Genomic DNA, 20096 nt, shown 5'->3' with positions numbered 1-20096 from the left:
GACTGTGACCCCCTGGTTCGAGACTCCCCAGCCAGGGGAAACATCCTCCCTGCATCTACCCTGTCAAGCCCTGTAAGAATTTTGTATGTTTCAATGAGATCACCTCTCATTCTTCTAAACTCTAGAGAATATAGGCCTAGTCTACTCAATCTCTCCTCATAGGACAATCACCCCATCCCAGGAACCAGTCTGGTGAACCTTCATTGCACTTCCTGCATTGCAGTTGTGAAAATGCTCCACACGTTGCTGCAAAGTTTTTGAAGGTGCAGTGCGTTCCCAGCCAGTGCTCTTTCTGAATGCTGTTCTGCACCGGGAGTGCCCGCCTGCAGAATCATTCTCATTATGTTTCCATAGGAACGGCTGATGAGCAGCATCTTGCAGTGGCTGAGGCTGTGGCCCTTCCAAATCACATCAGCACCAATCACTGTACCTGCAGCAAGCAGCAGCCCAGGAATATCCACTCCAAGAAAGATGTAACGTTGAAGTTAGACCAGGGAGCAATGCATGAAACACACACCATAACTGAGGAGGAGCACGTGCAGATGGCAACAGTCGGGCAGGAAGAAGTTGGCCAGAGCAACAGTTCCAGACCAATTTCTGGATTGGTAATATCCAAGACCTGCCTATAAAAGAACACTGTTTTCTGACCACCATCAATTCACTGAGTCCTTTGAGAGTGTGCACAGAACCCTGCAAAGTTTGATGACTAGTCATAGAGTCATAGGCCTAGAAATTGAGTTTTGGCGCAGCCAGGGCTTTAGCGCCGGAAGTTAGTGCCGGAGCTAAGTCGCGCTGGTCGGGCCCAAAATTCACCAATTCTGCGCCCAAACGGCTGCCGGCGCTGCTGAGAGCTGTTTGCGCCTGAAAACTGGCGCTACGCGCTGAATATCGGCGCTATTCCGGCGCTGCGGCGCCCGCTGCGGTGCGGCAGGTTCGGGAAGTGCAGGCCTCCTCCTTCCCTTAAGGAGGAGCTGCCTGCACCCGGCCGCGGCCCGCGAAAATCTTTTTAAAAATGAGCCCGGCACCTCGGACAAGTGCCGGGCTTGCTTCTGTTCCGGGGGGGGTGGGGGGGAAGTCCGGGGAGGGAGCTGCGGCCAGGCGGCCGGCGGGAAAGCGGCCGGCCGCCGCGGTGCCTTTAATGCGCCGGCGCAAAGTCATGTAAGACTCTGTTGCCAGAGTCTTAGTTGCGGCTGCCACGGGCGAGGCGGCCGCAACTGAATTTCGGCGCTGGGGCCCGTCGGCATGGCAACCGGGACGCTGCGCACACCGATGACGTCATCGGTGCCGGCGCAGCGCTACCGGTCTACCGCGGCGGAAGGGCCCCAGGCAATTTTGGCGCCGGCGCCAATTGCAGCGCTAGGCCCTCTAGCGCCGCAAAACCGGCGCTAAGGGCACTGAATTTCGAGGCCATAGAGTCATAGAGTTTTACAGCACAGAAAGAGGCCCTTCGGCCCATCGTGTCTGCGCCGCCCATCCATCCCTGTCCAGTCTAATCCCATTTTCCAGCATTTGGTCCATAGCCTTGTATGCAATGGCATTTCAAGTGCTCATCCAAATGCTTCTTGAATGTTGTGAGGGTTCCTGCCTCTACCACCCTTTTAGGCATTGAGTTCCACATTCCAACCACCCTCTGGGTGAAAAAGTTCCTCCTCAAATCCCCTCTAAATCTCCTGCCCCTTACCCTGAATCTATGCCCCCTTGTTATTGACCCCCCTACTAAGGGGAAAAGTTCCTCTTTGTCTACCCTATCTATGCCCCTCATCATTTTGTACACCTCAATCAGGTCCCCCCTCAGCTTTCTTTACTCCAAGGAAAACAATCCCAGCCTATTTAGTCTTTCTTCATAGCTGAGGCGCTCCATCCCAGGTAACATCCTGGTGAATCTTCTCTGCACCCTCTCCAAAGCAATCACATCTTTCCTATAGTGAGTTGACCAGAACTGCACACAGTACTCCAGCTGTGGCCTCACCAGCGTTTTGTACAGCTCCATCATAACCTCCCTGCTCTTATATTCTATGCCTCGGCTAATGAAGGCAAGTATCCCATATGCCCTTTTAACCACCTTATCTACCTGTTCCGCTGCCTTCAGGGATCTATGTACATGTACACCAAGGTCCCTCTGACCCTCTGTACTTCCTAGGGTCCTACCACTCATTGTGTATTCCCTTGCCTTATTTGTCCGTCCAAAATGCATCACCTCGCACTTTTCAGGGTTAAATTCCATTTGCCACTTTTCCGCCCATCTGACCAACCCGTTTATATCGTCCTGTAGCCTGAGGCTTTCCTCCTCGCAATTTACCACCCCACCAATTTTTGTGTCATCTGCGAACTTACTGATCATACCTTTTACATTCTCATCCAAATCATCTATATAGATCACAAACAACAAGGGACCCAGCACCGATCCCTGAGGTACCCCACTGGACACAGGCTTCCAGTCACAAAAGCAACCTTCGACCATCACCCTCTGCCTCCTGCCACTCAGCCAGTTTAGGATCCAACGTGCCAAGGCACCCTGGATCCCATGGGCTCTTAACTTCTTGATCTGTCTCCTATGCGGGACTTTGTCAAAAGCTTTACTGAAGTCCATGTAAACCACATCCACAGCATTTCCCTCATCCACCCCCCTAGTCACCCCCTCGAAAAATTCAATCAGATTTGTCAGACATGATTTACCCTTGACTATCCCCGATTAATCCTTGCCTCTCCAAGTGGAGACTAATTTTGTCCCTCAGAATTTTTTCCAATAATTTCCCTACCACAGATGTTAGGCTCACTGGCCTGTAATTCCCTGGTTTATCCCTGCTACCCTTCTTGTATAATGGTACTACATTAGCTGTTCTCCAGTCCTCTGGTACATCCCCTGTGGCCAGAGAGGTTCTGAAAATTTGTGTCAGAGCCCCTGCAATCTCCTCCTTTGCCTCCCACAGCAGCCTGGGATACATCTCGTCCGGGCCTGGGGATTTATTCACTTTTTGGCCTGCTAAAACCGCTAGCACCTCCTCCCCCTCGATGCTAATATGTTCAAGTATGTCACAGTCCCCTTGCCCGATTTCTATGTCTGCATCGTCTTTCTCCATAGTGAACACAGATGCAAAAAATTCATTTAAAACCCCGCCTACATCATCCGGCTCTACACACAGATTGCCACTTTGGTCCCTAATGGGCCCCACCCTTTCCCTGGTTATCCTCTTGCCCTTAATATACTTATAAAACATCTTAGGATTTTCCTTTATTTTGCTCGCCAGTGTTATTTCATGGCCCCTCCTCGCCCTCCTAATTTCGTTTTTAAGTATGCCCCTGCACTTTTTATACTCCTCTAGGGCTTCTTCCGTCTTTAGTCTTTTGTAACTGCCAAAAGCCCCCCTTTTATTTCTAATGCATTTTTGTATATCCCTTGCCATCCAAGGTTCCCTTTGCTTGTTGGTCCCACCCTTGACCTTTACAGGAACATGTTGGCGTTGTACTCTCTCTATTTCCCTTTTGAAAGTCTCCCACTGTTTTGATGTGGATTTTCCTATAAGTAGCTGCTCCCAGTCCACTTTGGCCAGATCCTGCCTTATCATATTAAAATCGGCCGTAGTATGGGGGACTACTCTCTCCATATCTCTGCAGTGATGTTTGACAACTTCACTGAAGTGCAAACCATTATGGAGCATGTGGAACCTCAAATGCCTAACTTTATCACAAACAAAAACAGAAAATGCTGGAAATACACAACAGGCCAGTCAGCATTTGTAAAGAGAATAGATACATTTCCTAAGTTACAACAGTGACTACACTTCAAAAAGTACTTCATTGGCTGTAAAGTGCTTTGGGACGTCCTGAGGTTGTGAAAGGTGCTATATAAATGCAAGTCTTTCTTTTCCTTTTCTTTCCTTTCCTTTTCCTTTTCCCTCTCCTTTCCAGACAGAACTTTTCTCCAGAACTGAAAATTGGAAAATAAACAAGCATATTAATAAAATTAGGAAAAAGAGGAGGTCAGAGGAAAATGGATGGAGGAAGTTAATGGCCTGGAATTTCTACTGGGTTACAGTCCGTTTTCAAATTCTTGCCCCAGAAACTGATGAGACAATTTAACTGCATCCCTGCTTTCCCGCTTTTTTCCCTTGGAGTGATTAGTGACACTATACAGTAGCCTGACTGCTACTGACTGGATCAAATTGCACATTCGAGGCAGAATGCTCAGTGACTGGTGTCCATTTGCACTTCCCACTTCCCTACGGTGTCTGTATACCTGTACACTCGAGGACATGACGTTGCCCATAGACATATTCTCCCCTTACTTTAATGAGCTGGATGATGCTGGAGCAAGGCATCTCGCCTTTAGTTAGGCTTTTTTCTTTACCCTTCAGCTCGGAAAATCTTTGTGCTGTAACTTTCTGGAAGTCCGAGCTGATAACAACATCTGGGCCTTTAGTGAACAACGGAACCAACAGTGTATCTCCTTAAACAATGAGATTTAAGGATTGAGAAAGAAACAGAAAAATTAAAGAGAAGTAGGGTGAATTAGAGTCAAATCAGGTACAGAAAGAGCAATAAAGAGAGGGAAAGAAAGATTAGATTAAGAGAGAGAAAAAAGAGACAGAAAGGAAAGGTAAGAAAAAAATGTCATTTAAAATTTGACTTTAAAAAAGTCACTAACAACAATTTACTGCATGCAGGAATTAGATTGAACAGTTCCCTTTCTGGGCCAGTGAGGTTGTTTGGCACTGCATTAACAATTAAAACGTCCTTAAAAAGGTACTTGCACTATTACGTTCCAGCCTTAACTTTCTGCGGTGAGTTTAACGGCCAATTAATGTGCAAATCCAGCAAGCTTTTAACAATAACAGGGAGGTTAAGGGTGAGATGTCGATTGTACAATGCAAATGGTGGATGAGCACAAATCGACCAGCAGGTTTTGGAGATTCAAAACTCATAGTGAGTCCCCTGATCTTTCTGGCCAATTTGTGCATTAATAACTTTGTTTACACACTGTTATTTTTCCAGCAAGATCTGACCCACTGGAGACAATTTTAACTTTTTGACCTGCCGGCGTCCGGTAGTGTGCGGGAAACCCGGAAATCCAACCCGGAGGTCCGACCCGGAACTCTGGGTTTCCCCAGAAGCTGTGGAGTTTTTGCCACAGCGTGTGCCTCATGTCACTGACAGGTTCCCCGCCTGGAAGTCAGTCTGATTGATAGGCTTGGCTTCCAGTCAGGTTGGGAACGCTGGAGAAGAGGCCGCAGGACCAGGTATACGGGGGAGTCTGATCCCAGGGGGGTCCGATCCCTGACCCTGGAGAGGGGGGAGTGTGCCAATTCCTGGGAGGGTCTGATCCATGACCCCAGGAGGGGTCCGAACCCAAGGGGAGACCGATCCTTGACCCTGGGGGATGTCCGATCCCAGGGGAATACGATCCCCAACTTAGTGGGGGCGGGGACCAATCCCAGTGGGGGTCTGTTCCCCGAGCCGAGGGAGGAGGTCCGATCCTGGGGGAGGTCCAATTCGGGGAAGTGGGTGGGGGTCTGATGGTGGGGAAACTGGGGGTGGGCCAGGAGGAAGCACTCCTGCTCCTCCTGCCCCACAAGGAGTGCTCCCCAAGGCTGTCCTCACCTCGCTACAGTTGCCGGGTTTCCCGAGGCCCAGGAAACCCGGCCGGCCACAGTTAAACCTGTAAAGCAGGTTAAATCCGAGGCTTCTAGCCTCATTAACACATTTTAAATGCCAACCCACCTCCTGGGAGCGGGTTGGCTGCCCACCCCTTGTCCCGCCTGAGTAAAAGCCGGAAGTTGGCGGGTTGGAGCCGGCTTCCTAACACGCTTCCAATTTTGGCCATTTTACGCCCCACCCGCCCCCAGTTTTCAGTTCTGAAGAAGGGTTTAAACTGAAATTTTAACATTTTTTTCTCTACAAATGCTAACTGACCTACATAGTCCATTAAAAAAAAATTTGGTTAAGATTTTCCGCATTTGTAGTGTTTTGCTTTTTATTTCACTTCATCCCAGTTCTGTAGCACTTGTACATTAGGGTCCATAGAGCAGAAAGTATAATGATATCAAGTACTCACAGTGATTGGTAAACTAATCTTGCATGACACACCCTTTCTACAAATACCATAGCGTTTAGGAAAAAACAGGAAGTGTTTGAATTCAAAGCACCATTTTATGTTACAGGTAAAGGCAGGTGAAAATGGAATAAAACATTTCAAAGAAAAGGAAAGTGAAAAAGTTTCAAAGTATAATTCAAGGTAAGAGATGTGTGAAAATAGAAAATCTGTGGGTGCGTGGAGGATTGAAAAACAGATAAAGGACACTGGTCTGGATTCTCCTCCTGTTGGGTTAACAGTGGAGCCGAATGACTGCCTGTGCACATGATTCCACCACTAATCCGCTGCACTGTTTTTGTTGACTCGCTTTGCTTGTGTTTTGGGATGTGCAGTGGTACATCCCAAAAGATCAGTTTTCAAAAATTCAACTTGTCATTTCATTAGAAGTGAGTTACTAGTAACCTTTAACCTGGACCTTATCGTTAATGTTAAATTAGGTTCTTCTCCCACTCAGTCTAATAAATTTATCCTATTAGGTTTATTTACTTATTTATTTAAAGTTGACAGTTTGGCTTTACCTTGACATCTTATGTATTATTTTTAAGTTAATTAGCTCTTAATCGACTATATCATTAAAATTAGAATGTGGATAATAAATTAAACACTCAGCTTAAATTTTTGAGCTCTGCTGCTCTCTGTGTTTAACATGGCATCACTTTTTCAATTTTTTTCCTTCCGTTTGCTTAGCCTCTCCCGCGATGCTCTGAAGGGATAATTACTAGTCCTAGCCCTTTTTGGGCTACCCCAGATCAGGCGTATTCCCCAGACGTTCACCTTCAACTAAAGTTAGAGATAGCCGAATTCTATAAGACGCTTAATTGGGTCTAAATGTTCAGACTATCTCTCCCTAAAGGAAAGAAACGACTTGAAGATGTTACTGTCCTCTGGATAGCACTTTTAACAAGTTTAACTTTACTGTAAACTTCCGGATATTATGAGGATCCGGAATACCCCCCAGAATTCTGCAGCTCCTTACAAAAGAGTGTACAGAATTTGAGTTCGCGAGATTGATGCAGAAATACTACTTGAGACAATTCTAAAAATATATAGATTTATTTAAGAGCTGACATACAGTTAACAGCTTTTGAGTCAATCGCAACATTAACAGTTCAAAAACAAATAGCTTACATTTCTTATCCTCAGAGATTCTTATTCTCAAATCTTAACTTCATACATTTTTACATTTCTTATTCTTAATTCTAACCCAGGATATCCACCAGAATCAAATACCTTGATTACCCAAGACTCAGAGTTGTAGGCTTACAGAGTGGTTCTGAAGCTGAGAAATGCTTGCCCGTTTCCAGCGGCTTCTGACTGTCAATCTGAAAAAGCTCTATTTTATACCTTTTTTTAGTGGTTTATCCTTTGAAGTTTTTTGCTGATGTAAGCTAATTATCTCTAGTCATCTTCCTGTTGACTTTTTTCTATTCTTACTGTCAATTTAGCTGCTGCATGCATAATTATGTCTCTACCTTTAGGTGTTCCAAAAACTTATCATAAAACACAATATGACAGTAGTCTTTATTTGATGCCATTCTTATTGAAGGACTTCCATTCAATTCTTAATATTAGCTTAACTGGTTATTAGCAGACTTCTGTCTCCATGGTGTTCCAAGTTCAATACAAACACAATGTAATTGCTTGGTGTATCTATTGAAGTCATATCTTCAAAGTGTTCTGTTGGTATGATATTTATAAATTAAAAACACTTCAACTGAGTATTTACTTGTTTTCTAGCTATCTCAGTTGTTTGTACCACAGACGTTGTGTCTGCTTGCTTCATTTGATGTGATATTATGAAGGCATATGGTTGTTTAATGTTCTAAGTTTCTGTTTCCCTGAGTGTTAGTTTATAACACTTTAAATTGGGTGATGTATTGTGTTTCTTCTAAAGCTTAGATTTTCTGGAAGCACCAATGGTTTGCTTCAACAGGGCCATTGTTTCTTGGTCAATATCCCATTCCCATTTCAAAAGCTTGTATGGTGTTTTACAGCTTTTGTTAACACTTCATTTTATCTCAGAAGCCTGTATTGACACAGCTTGTGTCGCCGAGGCTTTCCAGACTTTTAAACCCAGTATGTCATGTATTAATAATATCAGAAATCTGTTCATAGGATGGTGTATCTTTCTGAAATATGGCTTATTCCTTCACAGCTCTGCCGCCGCGCTTTTAAATCAGCTCTGGGATATTCATTTAATGTGGTGTGGCTGTGAAATATTTTCTTTCTTTCCTATTCTGCTGAAAGCAAGTGAATGTTGGCAGGCTGTGGGGAGTTGGGGGACTTCACAACTGATACAATCCTATCTCCATCTGATATCAGCCCTTGCCAGCTGGGGTACTGGGTATATTTTAGAAGCAAAGATGCTAAATTATATTTTTCCTTTAAAGACCAGAATTTCTAGGCCATGATATTTCCCCCCCAGTTAGTTTCCTCCCTTTTCTACTGAAGGCAGTGACTCTTGTGTGTGAATCCAGAAAGTGAATGTTGGCAGGTTATTTACCTGGGGATGGGGAGGTGGGGATTAGGGGGGTGGGGATTAAAGCTGAGCCAATCATATCCTCACCCGATATCCACACTTGCACTTTCCAGCAGGAGTAATTGTTTAAGTACCAGAAACAGTAACTTTTGCTTATATTGTCCCTCCCTGGGGCCATTAGGGGACCTATAGTGCCCACACTGCTACACGGGCAAGGTCTGCTAACTGTACATTTGAATGCACCAATGACCTAACTACATTTAAATAGATCAAGGATCTAACCAAAGAGATGTTCCTGTTCAGCAACACCTGGCAGTGCAATGGTCAACTGAGCTATTAATGGAGCCCTAAACATTTTATGGTTTAAGAATAAAGGTAGTCACACAGTTTGTTCAAAGGTTTATGGCACAGTAAAGATTAAATCATCTAGACTTTGCACACAGAACTTTGCTACATCAGTTCAAAAAAGTATTGACTTAAAATAACATCTTTTTAATTAAAGCTGCAGCTAATCCCTCAGTGCTGAGCGACTTCAAATACCAAAGATGGATCCAGGTATCTTTTTTTTTCTTTGTAACTTTATTAAAACAAAAGCTACATTAAATACAGTCTGTTCAGTTGAGTTTATCGAGTTGATCTCTGTAACGTTGCTTACAGTGCTGTATTTGACATTCCTGTATTTACTATTTTGCCAGAGTTGGATTCAGTTGCTATTCATAAGATGTGAGATACACGCGCAATATTATTCTGAATGACCCAATGTTCAAATGTAGGCTTGCACACATTGTTATATAGTATGGGTTTAAGTAGAAAGCAGGAATGGTAGACTTATCAGAAAGGTAGTGTTTCCATGCACTACCATGAATTAAATTTTGCTTTGATTTATATATTTGTCCACTTTTTCTCACTGGCGATGTCACTCAGAACCAGACATCTTCCTTTTCCAGGGTGGTTGACCCACAGAATTCTTCATGGTCGATATCTCACTTGTGGTTGGTTGGGAGAAAGTGTGGGCCGTGCACGGTATGCCGGTACTGACCAGTTTCCCTTTTTTTATGAGAAGCCATATCTCTTCCCTGCCTTCATCCAGTCGTCTGGCCAAGAACATTTGAACCTCACCCAATATTGTTCACATAGTGAGCTGGATTGAAGTAGGCGGTCTTGGTGATAGAGAGGCTATGGGGTCGAAAGCTCAGCTCAGGGTCAAATATGATGCCAAGATTGTGAACTGCCTGGTTCAGCTTCAGAAAGTGACCAGGGAAAGAGATGGAGTCGGTGGCTAGGGAACGGAGTTTGTGGTGGGAACCGAAGACAATAAATAGCAGCTGGCTTCTCTTTTGTGTTATTGATCAATTTCACTGGATTGTAGGAACGGAGGTTCCTAACTGAAGAATTGAGATCGACTCAGAGAATCAAAAACAATGAAATTTAATGAACAAACGAAGCTGAACAGTAAACTGCTGGATACACTATAAACAGGTCTGGTCTTGCTGGAAGCTCCTCGAGGACTGCTAGAATATTCCGATTGCTGACGTCATGACGTCATCACGTTCTTCCCGCCGTTGGGAGATCATGTGATGGGCGGCATGACGTCACCACGCAGAGTAAAGGTAACAAGTCATAGTACAGTTAACAGATACATTAAAGGTACAGCCAAGGGCTGCACTACATTGCTGTTAAAGGAATTATGTATAACTGTCCTGAGTCTCCTGGTGGTTCTGCCACATGCGCCCCCCCAGAATTATCTTTAACAGAAAAGGTGAGACGGGAAGGGGGTCTGACGAGTCTGTCCGACCGACTTCGATACTCCGGCAGCTGCAATGGAGCACTGGAGGATGAGCTGGTAACCGGCCGTGGCTGTGGTGGTGCAGCAGGCGTAGGTGAGAAAGTGGTCGGCTGGCGTTGAACCGGTGCGGCGGGCAAAGGCGAATGAGCGGATGACTGTAGCTGCAGCGGACTGGCGGCTGCCGGTGGACGACCACGTCGAGGTGGCTGAGCAGTGACGACAGGCTCACTCAGATCCAGATGAGCCGGTTTCAACCGATCGATGGAGATGTGATCGTGCTTCTCTCCGACGTCGACCGTGAAAGACTTGGCACCTGCCGAGATAACGCGGAAAGGACCAGTGTAAGGCGGTTTGAGCGGGTCCCTGTGAGCATCTTGCCGAATGAAAACGTATGCAGCGCTCTTAAGCTCCGCCGGGACATAGGAGCATTGCAGGTCGTGATGGGACGTAGGCACTGGAATGAAATTCTTAGCTGCTTCTTGGTGGCTGACGAGCTGCTGAGCTGCGGACCACGGTTCCGTGTGAGGAGGAAGAAAATCCCCAGGGACCCTGAGTGGTTGGCCGTAAACAAGCTCTGCTGAGGAAGACTGCAGGTCGTCCTTAGGCGCCGTGCGCAGACCCAATAGCACCCAAGGGAGCCTGTCCACCCATTCAGCACCGCGAAGACTGGCACGCAATGCAGCTTTAAGGGACCGGTGAAATCTCTCACACAGGCCGTTCGCCTGTGGATGATAGGCGGTGGTGTGATGAAGCTTGGTACCCAATCCTTGAGCCACGGCGTTCCAAAGCTCCGATGTAAATTGCGGCCCACGGCTGGAGGAGATGTCGGCCGGTACCCCGAACTGAGCCACCCAAGATGAGATGAAGGCCCTGGCGACGTCCACCGCTGTGGTGGCAACCAAAGGAATTGCCTCTGGCCACCTGGTGGTGCGGTCTACCACGGTGAGGAGATGAGTGAAACCGCGAGAAGAAGGAAGAGGACCCACCAGGTCCACGTGGACGTGGTCGAAACGCCACTCTGGAACCGGAAAAGTGGCAACCGGGGCTTTAACGTGGCGTTGGATCTTGGACATCTGGCAACTCACGCAGGTATTGGTCCAGTCACGGACGTCGAGATGCATGCCTTTCCAGACGAACTTCTTTGACATGAGCCGTTGTGAAGCCCTCATGCCAGGGTGCGGTAAGCCGAGAATTGCATCAAAGACTCTCCTGTGCCATGCGGCTGGTACAATCAGTCTGGGAACCCCCATCGAGACGTCGCAAAGAAGCGTGGTGCCAGCGGCCTGGAAACAGACGTCAGCCACTTGTAGACTGGAAGGAGTGGTCCGGTATGACTGCACGTCAGGGTCTGCAATCTGTTCTTCCACCAAACCAACATAGTCGATTCCCAGGTGGACTGCGTGGACCGGCGCGCAGGAGAGGCAATCCACCACCAGGTTGTCCTTGCCAGAGATATGTTGTATGTCAGTTGTAAATTCCGATATGGACGTAAGCTGACGTTGTTGCCGAGCCGACCATGGTTCCGCTGTCTTGGCCATGGCAAACGTCAGCGGCTTGTTGTCCATGAAAGCCGTAAATGGGCGTCCCTCCAATAAGAAGCAAAAATGGCGGATAGCCAGGAAAAGAGCTAACAATTCCCTATCAAAGGTACTGTATTTGCGTTCATTTTTCCGCAGCTGGCGGCTGAAGAATGCCAGCGGCTGCCATGTGCCATTGACCCATTGTTCCTGCACTGTCCCGATGGCGTAGTCAGAGGCATCCGTGGTAAGGGCAATGGTGGCGCCCGGAAGAGGATGTGCCAGCATGGTCGCAGCAGCCAAGGCGCCCTTAATGTCGACAAACGCCTGGTCCACCTGGTCTGTCCAGCCGATGGGGTCTTTACCCTTCAGGGACTCATACAAAGGCCGCATCAATAGGGCTGCCTTGGGGACGAAACGATGGTAAAAATTGACCATCCCCAGGAATTCTTGGAGTGCCCGGACGGTCTGAGGTCGTGGGAACGAGGTAACCGCCTCCACCTTCGTTGCCAGCGGGACGGCGCCCTCTGAGGTGATTCTGTGTCCCAGAAAATCAATGCTCTGTAAGCCGAACTGGCACTTGGCCGGGTTGATAATTAGGCCGTGCTGGCTGAGGCGTGTGAAAAGGGTACGCAAATGCGTAATGTGCTCACCCTTGCTGGTACTGGCGATGAGGATGTCGTCGAGGTAGACGAAAATGAAAGGAAGATCACGGAGCATTGAATCCATGAGACGCTGGAAGGCTTGTGCGGCGTTCTTCAACCCAAACGGCATACGAAGGAACTCAACGAGCCCGAAAGGTGTGATGACCACTGTTTTGGGAACGTCCTGGGGATGAACAGGCACCTGATGATACCCGCGGACGAGGTCCACTTTGGAAAAGATGGAGTTTCCTGCCAAATGGGCCGAAAAATCCTGAATGTGAGGAATGGGGTATCGATCTGGAGTAGTAGCTTCATTCAGGTGTCTGTAGTCGCCACATGGCCGCCATCCGCCGCCTGGTTTAGGGACGATGTGTAGTGGTGAAGACCAAGGACTATTCGATCGCCGAATAATACCCAGCCGCTCCATTGCATGGAACTCCGCCTTCGCGGCTGCGAGTTTGCCGGGTTCCAGCCTACGAGCTCGTGCATACACTGGGGAACCTGTTGCGGTAATGTGGTGCATCACACCGTGCCTCGTGACTGAGGAAGAAAACGTGGGTCTGGTGAGCTCCGGAAACTCACCGAGAAGACGAGAGAACTCATCCGGAGATGGGTACGCACAGGCAACGGACCACGACACGGCGGTGCTGCGGTGGCAAGGTACTGAATGAAAAGTAGCCACGTTGACCAACCGGCAGTGTCGGACGTCTACGAGAAACCCGTTGGTGCAAAGAAAATCAGCCCCAAGGATAGCCTGCGAGACCTTGGCCGTGATGAACTCCCAGACGAAACGCTGGCCGCCAAAACACAACCGGACCCTACGCTTTCCAAACGTGCGGATGGCCGCGCCATTAGCTGCCTCGAGGGCGGGACCGTGGCCGCCGGTCTGAAGATCCAGATTTGATGCAGGCAGGACTGCACTGGGAGCCGGTATCGCAGAGAAAACGCCGACCTGACAGGGAGTCTGTGATGTAAAGGAGTTTTCCAGCGGAACCGATGGCCATTGCCACTCCAGCGTGTCCCTTAGGCCCGGTCCTCCTTCCTGGAAACCGCCGGTTTGGTGAAGAGTTTTTTTTTGGCGAAAAACTGCAGGGAGAGCGGCAGCATCTGGCTTTTGCGCCAAAACGCGCGTGGTATGAGCACCAGCCAGCCGGCGGGGGGGGGGGGGGGTCGGCGTCGCCCTTGCGGGGGATGAGTGCCTCGTGGCTGCGCAGCACTGTTGGGTTACCAGAAATTTTTTATCCGCTTCTGCAGCGAGTTCAGCACAGTGCGTGATCGCTGAATTGGCCAGTGCCGTCTGAACTGGTTCTGGCAGCTGGCAGAGAAACAACTCCCGGAACAGAAAGCATTCCGATTCTGAGCCCAAAAGCGTGAGCATCTGGCTCATGAGCTCTGACGGCTTCGAGTCCCCGAGGCCGGGCATGGAGATGAGTCTGCGAGCACGCTCCGACTTTGATAGGCCAAAGACCTGCAGCAACCGCGCCTTTAAAGCTTCATACTTGCCCTCATCTGCTGGACTTCCGAGGAGGCTGACGACTGCGAGGCCATGGCGCTGTCGAGGGCGGAGACCACGTAATAATAACGGGTCGGATCCACTACTATTCCCCGGATCGCAAATTGGGCTTCCGCCTGGAGGAACCACGCGGCTGGTTGCTGTTCCCAAAATCGCGGCAGCTTGAGGGCGACGGCGTTCGTGTCCATGTTGAAACTTCCACGAAAATCGTTCGAAGAAGTCGGGGTCACCAATGTAGGAACGGAGGTTCCTAACTGAAGAATTGAGATCGACTCAGAGAATCAAAAACAATGAAATTTAATGAACAAACGAAGCTGAACAATAAACTGCTGGATACACTATAAACAGGCCTGGTCTTGCTGGAAGCTCCTCGAGGACTGCTAGAATATTCCGATTGCTGACGTCATGACGTCATCACGTTCTTCCCGCCGTTGGGAGATCACGTGATGGGCGGCATGACGTCACCACACAGGGTAAAGGTAACAAGCCATAGTACAGTTAGCAGATACATTAAAGGTACAGCCAAGGGCTGCACTACATTGCTGTTAAAGGAATTATGTATAACTGTCCTGAGTCTCCTGGTGGTTCTGCCACAGGATCATTCCCTGCTCAACTTAGCAACACAGTTTCACAAAATACAGGCAATTACTCATGACACAATCCAGAGTAGACAGACTATACAGGATATTTTGCTCATCGATTGGCAGGTTTTAGTGTCACTGGATAGCATCACCAGTGAGAAACAATATTTCACATTCCCTAACTCAATGTGTTATCATTTTGCTTAACTCAGAATCTGTGTTTTAGTGCGGGTGTTTGAAATGGGTAGTCTCAATACTTTGGATGCTAAAAATATTTTATATAAGGGTGGTATTTATGAATGTTAACCAATCTGATCAAAATCTATTTGTGTGTGATATTGGCTAATTCTGTAACTTATCTTTCCTCAACTGCTCATTCAGGTGCCAAAGGACATAGTATAGTGTCCAATATCACAGTTGATGGAGGTTCTACTGCTTTTTGTCCCAATATCCAAGGATGCAACAGCGCTAACATTGCCATGTCTACAAATCCCAAGTCAGCACCTAGTGACTCCACAGCCAGAGCTAAAGTGCCTTTGGGTAACTATTTATTATTTTGAAATTCAAATGTAACAAGATATGCACTGCAATAAATTATTCAGCTTTTGTAGACGATTAGATTTGTGTTCTAACCTGCTGACTATACATTTCAAGATCCCGTTAGCTTTCCTTCCTGCTGCTGTATCCTGTGCTCTTGGTTTCAGTGAGCTATTCACCAATACTTCCATAAGAACATAAGTTATAGGAGCAGGAGTAGACCCTTTGAGCCTGCCCCACCATTCAATAAGATCATGGCTGATCTTCTACCTCAACTCCACTTTCCCGCCCTATCCCCATACCCCTTGATTCCCTTAGTATCCAAAAATAAGAACATAAGAACATAAGGCGTAGGAGCAGGAGTAGGTCATTCGGCTCCTCGAGCCTGCTCCGCCATTCAATAAGATCATGGCTGATCTGATCTTGGCCTCAGCTCCACTTCCCTGCCCGCTCCCCATAACCCTTGACTCCCTTACCTTTCAAAAATCTGTCTATCTCCAGCTTAAATATATTCAATGACCGAGCCTCAACAGCTCTCTAGGGTAGAGAATACCAAAGATTCACGACCCTCTGAGAGAAGAAATTCCTTCTCATTTCTGATTTAAAAGGGTGCCCCCTTAGTCTGAAATTATGCCCCCTAGTTCTAGATTCCCCCACGAGGGGAAACATCCTCTCTGCAACTACCCTGTCAAACCCCTTCAGAATCTTATATGTTTCAATAAGATCCCCTCTCATTCTTCTAAACTCCAATGAGTATCGGCCCAACCTGCTCAACCTTTCTTCATAAGACAACCCCTTCATCTCCGGAATCAACCTCATGAATTTTCTCTGAACTGCCTCAAATGCAAGTATATCCTTCCTTAAATAAGGAGACCAAAACTGTACGTAGTACTCCAGATGTGGTCTCACCAATGCCCTGTACAGTTGTAACAGGATTTCCCTACTTTTATACTCCATTCTCTTTGAAATAAAGGCCAAATTTCCATTTGCCTTCCTAATTACTTGCTGTACCTGCATGCTAACTTTTTGTGATTCATGTACAAGGACCCCCAGATCCCTCTGTACCTCAGTATTTTGTAATCTCTCCCCATTTAAATAATAATTTGCTTTTTTATTTTTCTTATTTTTCCAAAGTGGATAACCTCGCATTTTCCCATATTAAACTCCATCTGCCAGATTTTTGCCCACTCACTTAGCCTATCTTTATCCCTTTGGAGATTATCTGTGTCCTCCACACAATTTGCTTTCCCACCTATCTTTATATCATCTGCAAATTTGGCTAAATTACACTCAGTCCCTTCATCCAAGTCATTAATATAGATTGTAAATAGTTGAGGCCCCAGCACTGATCCCTGCGGCACCCCCCTAGTTACAGTTTGCCAACCTGAAAATGACCCATTTATCCTGACTCTCTGTTTTCTGTTAGTTAGCCAATCCTCTATCCATGCAAATATATTACCCCCAACCCCATGAGCTCTTATCTTGTGTAGTAACCTTTTATGTGGCACCTTATCGAATGACTTCTGGAAATCCATATACACGACATCTACTGGTTTCCGTTTATCCACCCTACTTGTTACATCCTCAAAGAATTCCAGCAAATTTGTCAAACATGATTTCCCTTTCATAAAACCATGCTGACTCTGCTTGACTATGTTATGATTTTCTAAATGTCTTGCTACCACTTCCTTAATGATGGACTCCAGCATTTTCGCAATGACAGATGTTAGGTTAACTGGTCGATAACCTGCTTTCTGTCTCCCTCCTTTCTTAAATAGGGGCGTTACATTTGCGGTTTTTCAGTCCGCTGGGACCTCTCCAGAATCCAGGGAATTTTGGTCGATTACAACCAATGCATCCACTATCTCTGCAGCCACCTCTTTTAAGACTCTAGGATGCAGGCCATCGGGTCCAGGGGACTTGACCGCCTTTAGTCCCTTTAGTTTGCCTAGTACTTTCTTTCTAGTGATAGTGATTGTTTTAAGTTATTTCTTGATTTATACTCTGTCCTACAGTGTGGCTACTGTTTGGGGGCCCGTAGACCACTCCCACCAGTGACTTCTTACCTTTATTATTTCTTATCTCCACCCAAACTGATTCTACATCTTGATCTTCTAGGCCAATATCATTTCTCATTACTGTACTGATCTCATCCCTTATTAACAGAGCTATACCACTTCCTTTTCCTTTCTGCCTATTCTTACAAAATGGCAAATACCCCTGAATATGCAGTTCCCAGCCTTGGTCACCTTGCAACCACGTCTCTGTAATGGCTATCAGATCATACCCATTTATTTCTATTTGTGCTGTCAACTCATCTATCTTGTTACGAATGCTGCGTGCGTTCAGATATAGAGCTTTTAGTGTTGTCTTCTTACCATTTTTCCCTACTCTGACCCCTCTTTCTGATGCACTCTTATGTGTATATGCTCTGTCCCTTCCTGTCACACTCTGGTTATCATTACCCCTATCGCTAACCTGGACTTTTGCCTTCTCATTTTTCTTTAACTTTTTAAATTTCTGCTCAGCGTATCCCCCCCCCCGCCCCCACTATTTAGTTTAAAGCCCTATCTACAGCCCTAGTTATTCGATTCGCCAGGACACTGGCCCCAGCCTGGTTCTAATGAAGCCTGTTCCGACGGAACAGCTCCCTCTTATCCCAGTACTGGCGCCAGTGCCCCAGGAATCAAACCTCATTTCTCCCACACCAATCTTTGAGCCACTCATTCATCGCTCTGATCTTACTTACCCTATGCCAATTTGCACGTGGCTCAGGTAGTAATCCGGAGATTACTACCTTTGTGGACTATTGATCTCTGTCTTGAATATACTCAATGACTGAGCATCCACAGCCCTCTGGGGTAGAGAATTCCAAAGATTCACAACCCTTTGAGTGAAGAAATTTCTCCTCACCTCAGTCCTAAATGGCCGACCCCTTATTCTAAGACTATTACCCTAAGTTCTAGACTCTGCAACCAGGGTAAACATCCTCCCAGCATCTACCCTCTCAAGCCCCTTAAGAATTGTTTCAATGAGATCATCTCTCATTCTTCTGAATTCTAGGGTATATGGGCCTAGTCTACTCAATCTCTCCTCATAGGACAATCCCCTCATCCCAGGAATCAATTTAGTGAACCTTCGTTCCACTCCTTCTAAGGCAAGTATATCCTTCCTTAGGTTAGGAGACCAAAACTGTACACAGTACTTCAGATGTGGTCTCACCAAGGTCCTATATAATTGTAGTAAGACTTCTTTACTCTTGTACTCCAATTCCTTTGTAAAAAAGGCTAACATACCATTTGCTTTCCTAATTGCTTGCTGTACCTGCATGTTAACTTTCTGTGACTCATGTACAAGGACCCCCTGGTCCCTCTGAACCCCAACATTTCCCAGTCTGTCACCTTTTAAAAAATATTCTGCTTTTCTATTTTTCCTACCAAAGTGGATAACTTCACATTTCTCCACATATTCCATCTGCCACCTTCTTGCCCACTCACTTAAACTGTCTATATCCTGTTGCAGCCTTTTTGTGTCCTCCTCCCAGTTTACATTTCCCACCTAGGTTTGTATCGGCAGCAAACTTGGATACATTACACTCGGCCCCCCCATATAAGTCATTGATATAGATTGTAAATAGCTGAGGCCCAAGCCCTGATCCTTGCGACACCCTACTAGTTCCTACTCTCCCATTAATTTCTCTACACTATTTCTTTCTGAAAACTAATTTCTTTAAGTTCTGCATTCTCACTAGACCCTTGGTTCCCCATTATTTCCAGAATGTTATTTGTGTCTTCTACCATGAAGACAGATGCAAAGTATTTGTTTAATTTCTCTGCCATTTCCTTATGTTCCACTATAATTTCTCCTGTCTCTGCTTGTAAGGGACCCATGTTTACATTCGCTAGGTTCTTCCTTTTTACATACCTATAGAAGCTTTTATAATCTGTTATGTCCCTTGCGAGTTTACTCTCATATTCTATTTTCTTCCTCTTTATCAATTTCTTGGTCATCCTTTGCTGAATTCTAACATCCTCCCAATCCTTAGGTTTACTACTCATTTTGGCAACATTATAAGCCTCATCCTTTAATCTACTACTATCTTTTAACTTCTCTTATTAGTCACGGTTGGACCACTTTTCCTGTGGGGTTTTTATTTCTTAAAGGAATGTATATTTGTTGTAAATTATGAATTATTGTTGTGAATTATGAATTCCAGGTCCCTCTCCTATGTTGTGTCCTGTAGCCTAGGACCATTTAGTTTATTTACCCATTGTTTATTTTCCTTCCAAGTCCCATTACCTTGCATTTGCCCACATTAAGTACCATTTGCCTACCTTCTCAACCTATCCAATCCCTTTGTATTTGGTTTGCCCCTTCTCTTTAATTTGAACACCGCCCCCACCCCAATTTGATGTAATTTGCAAACACAGAAAACTTTGGCCGCGATTTTGCCTACTGAGGCGGGTCCACTGCTGCTCCATCCCGCTCTGTGAAAATAATTTTATGCTGATTGGGCCTGTTAAACCCGCCCAGCGTGTTTCCCGGCCAATTGAAGGAAGCAGGTCTGGTGACGTCACTTGACTCGTCATCAGCCGGTTTCCTTAAAGGGACCATGCGTAAATTAATTTTGACAGTTCTGCTGTCAGTGTTCTACAGCATTGAGATGCTGCAAACACTGACAAGAACTGCACAGAGGTGCACAGCTGCACCCAGGCTCTCCCATGACTCCCTCCATATGCTTATGGAGGGAGTCACAGCACACAGGGTGATTCTCTTCCCTTCCAATGGGCAGAAGAGACCTCCCCAGGAGACCAAAACAGCCTGGTTGCACATTGTACAGGAGAACACAAGCAGGGATGTCATTAGGAGGACCAGGCTGCAGTGGCGCAAACCTCAGTAGATCATGAAACGTTACTGCAAAGCCACATTCAACCTCATCCTGCTGTGC

At 46.5% G+C, this 20096-nt stretch overlaps 1 protein-coding gene across 1 annotated transcript in view; it reads left to right on the top strand.

The window, feature by feature from the left end:
* The first annotated feature begins 6092 nt into the window (after positions 1–6092).
* The window catches only part of LOC147120264 (apoptosis-associated speck-like protein containing a CARD), a 29797-nt gene continuing 15793 nt past the window's right edge, over positions 6093–20096 (top strand). Inside the window, exons 1-3 of the mRNA XM_085983844.1 lie at positions 6093–6232; positions 9073–9125; positions 14993–15151. Coding sequence (XP_085839970.1) covers positions 9116–9125; positions 14993–15151 — 169 coding nt within the window. The 5' untranslated portion in view covers positions 6093–6232; positions 9073–9115. The remainder of the gene's footprint in view (positions 6233–9072; positions 9126–14992; positions 15152–20096) is intronic.

The sequence above is a fragment of the Somniosus microcephalus genome, chromosome 4, assembly GCF_052327205.1.
Source record: "Somniosus microcephalus isolate GS21.2 chromosome 4, FLI_Smic_1.0, whole genome shotgun sequence".
NCBI classification, from domain to species: domain Eukaryota; kingdom Metazoa; phylum Chordata; class Chondrichthyes; order Squaliformes; family Somniosidae; genus Somniosus; species Somniosus microcephalus.
The sequence above is the reverse complement of the archived record's forward strand: the minus strand, read 5'-3'. Positions and strand labels throughout refer to the sequence as shown.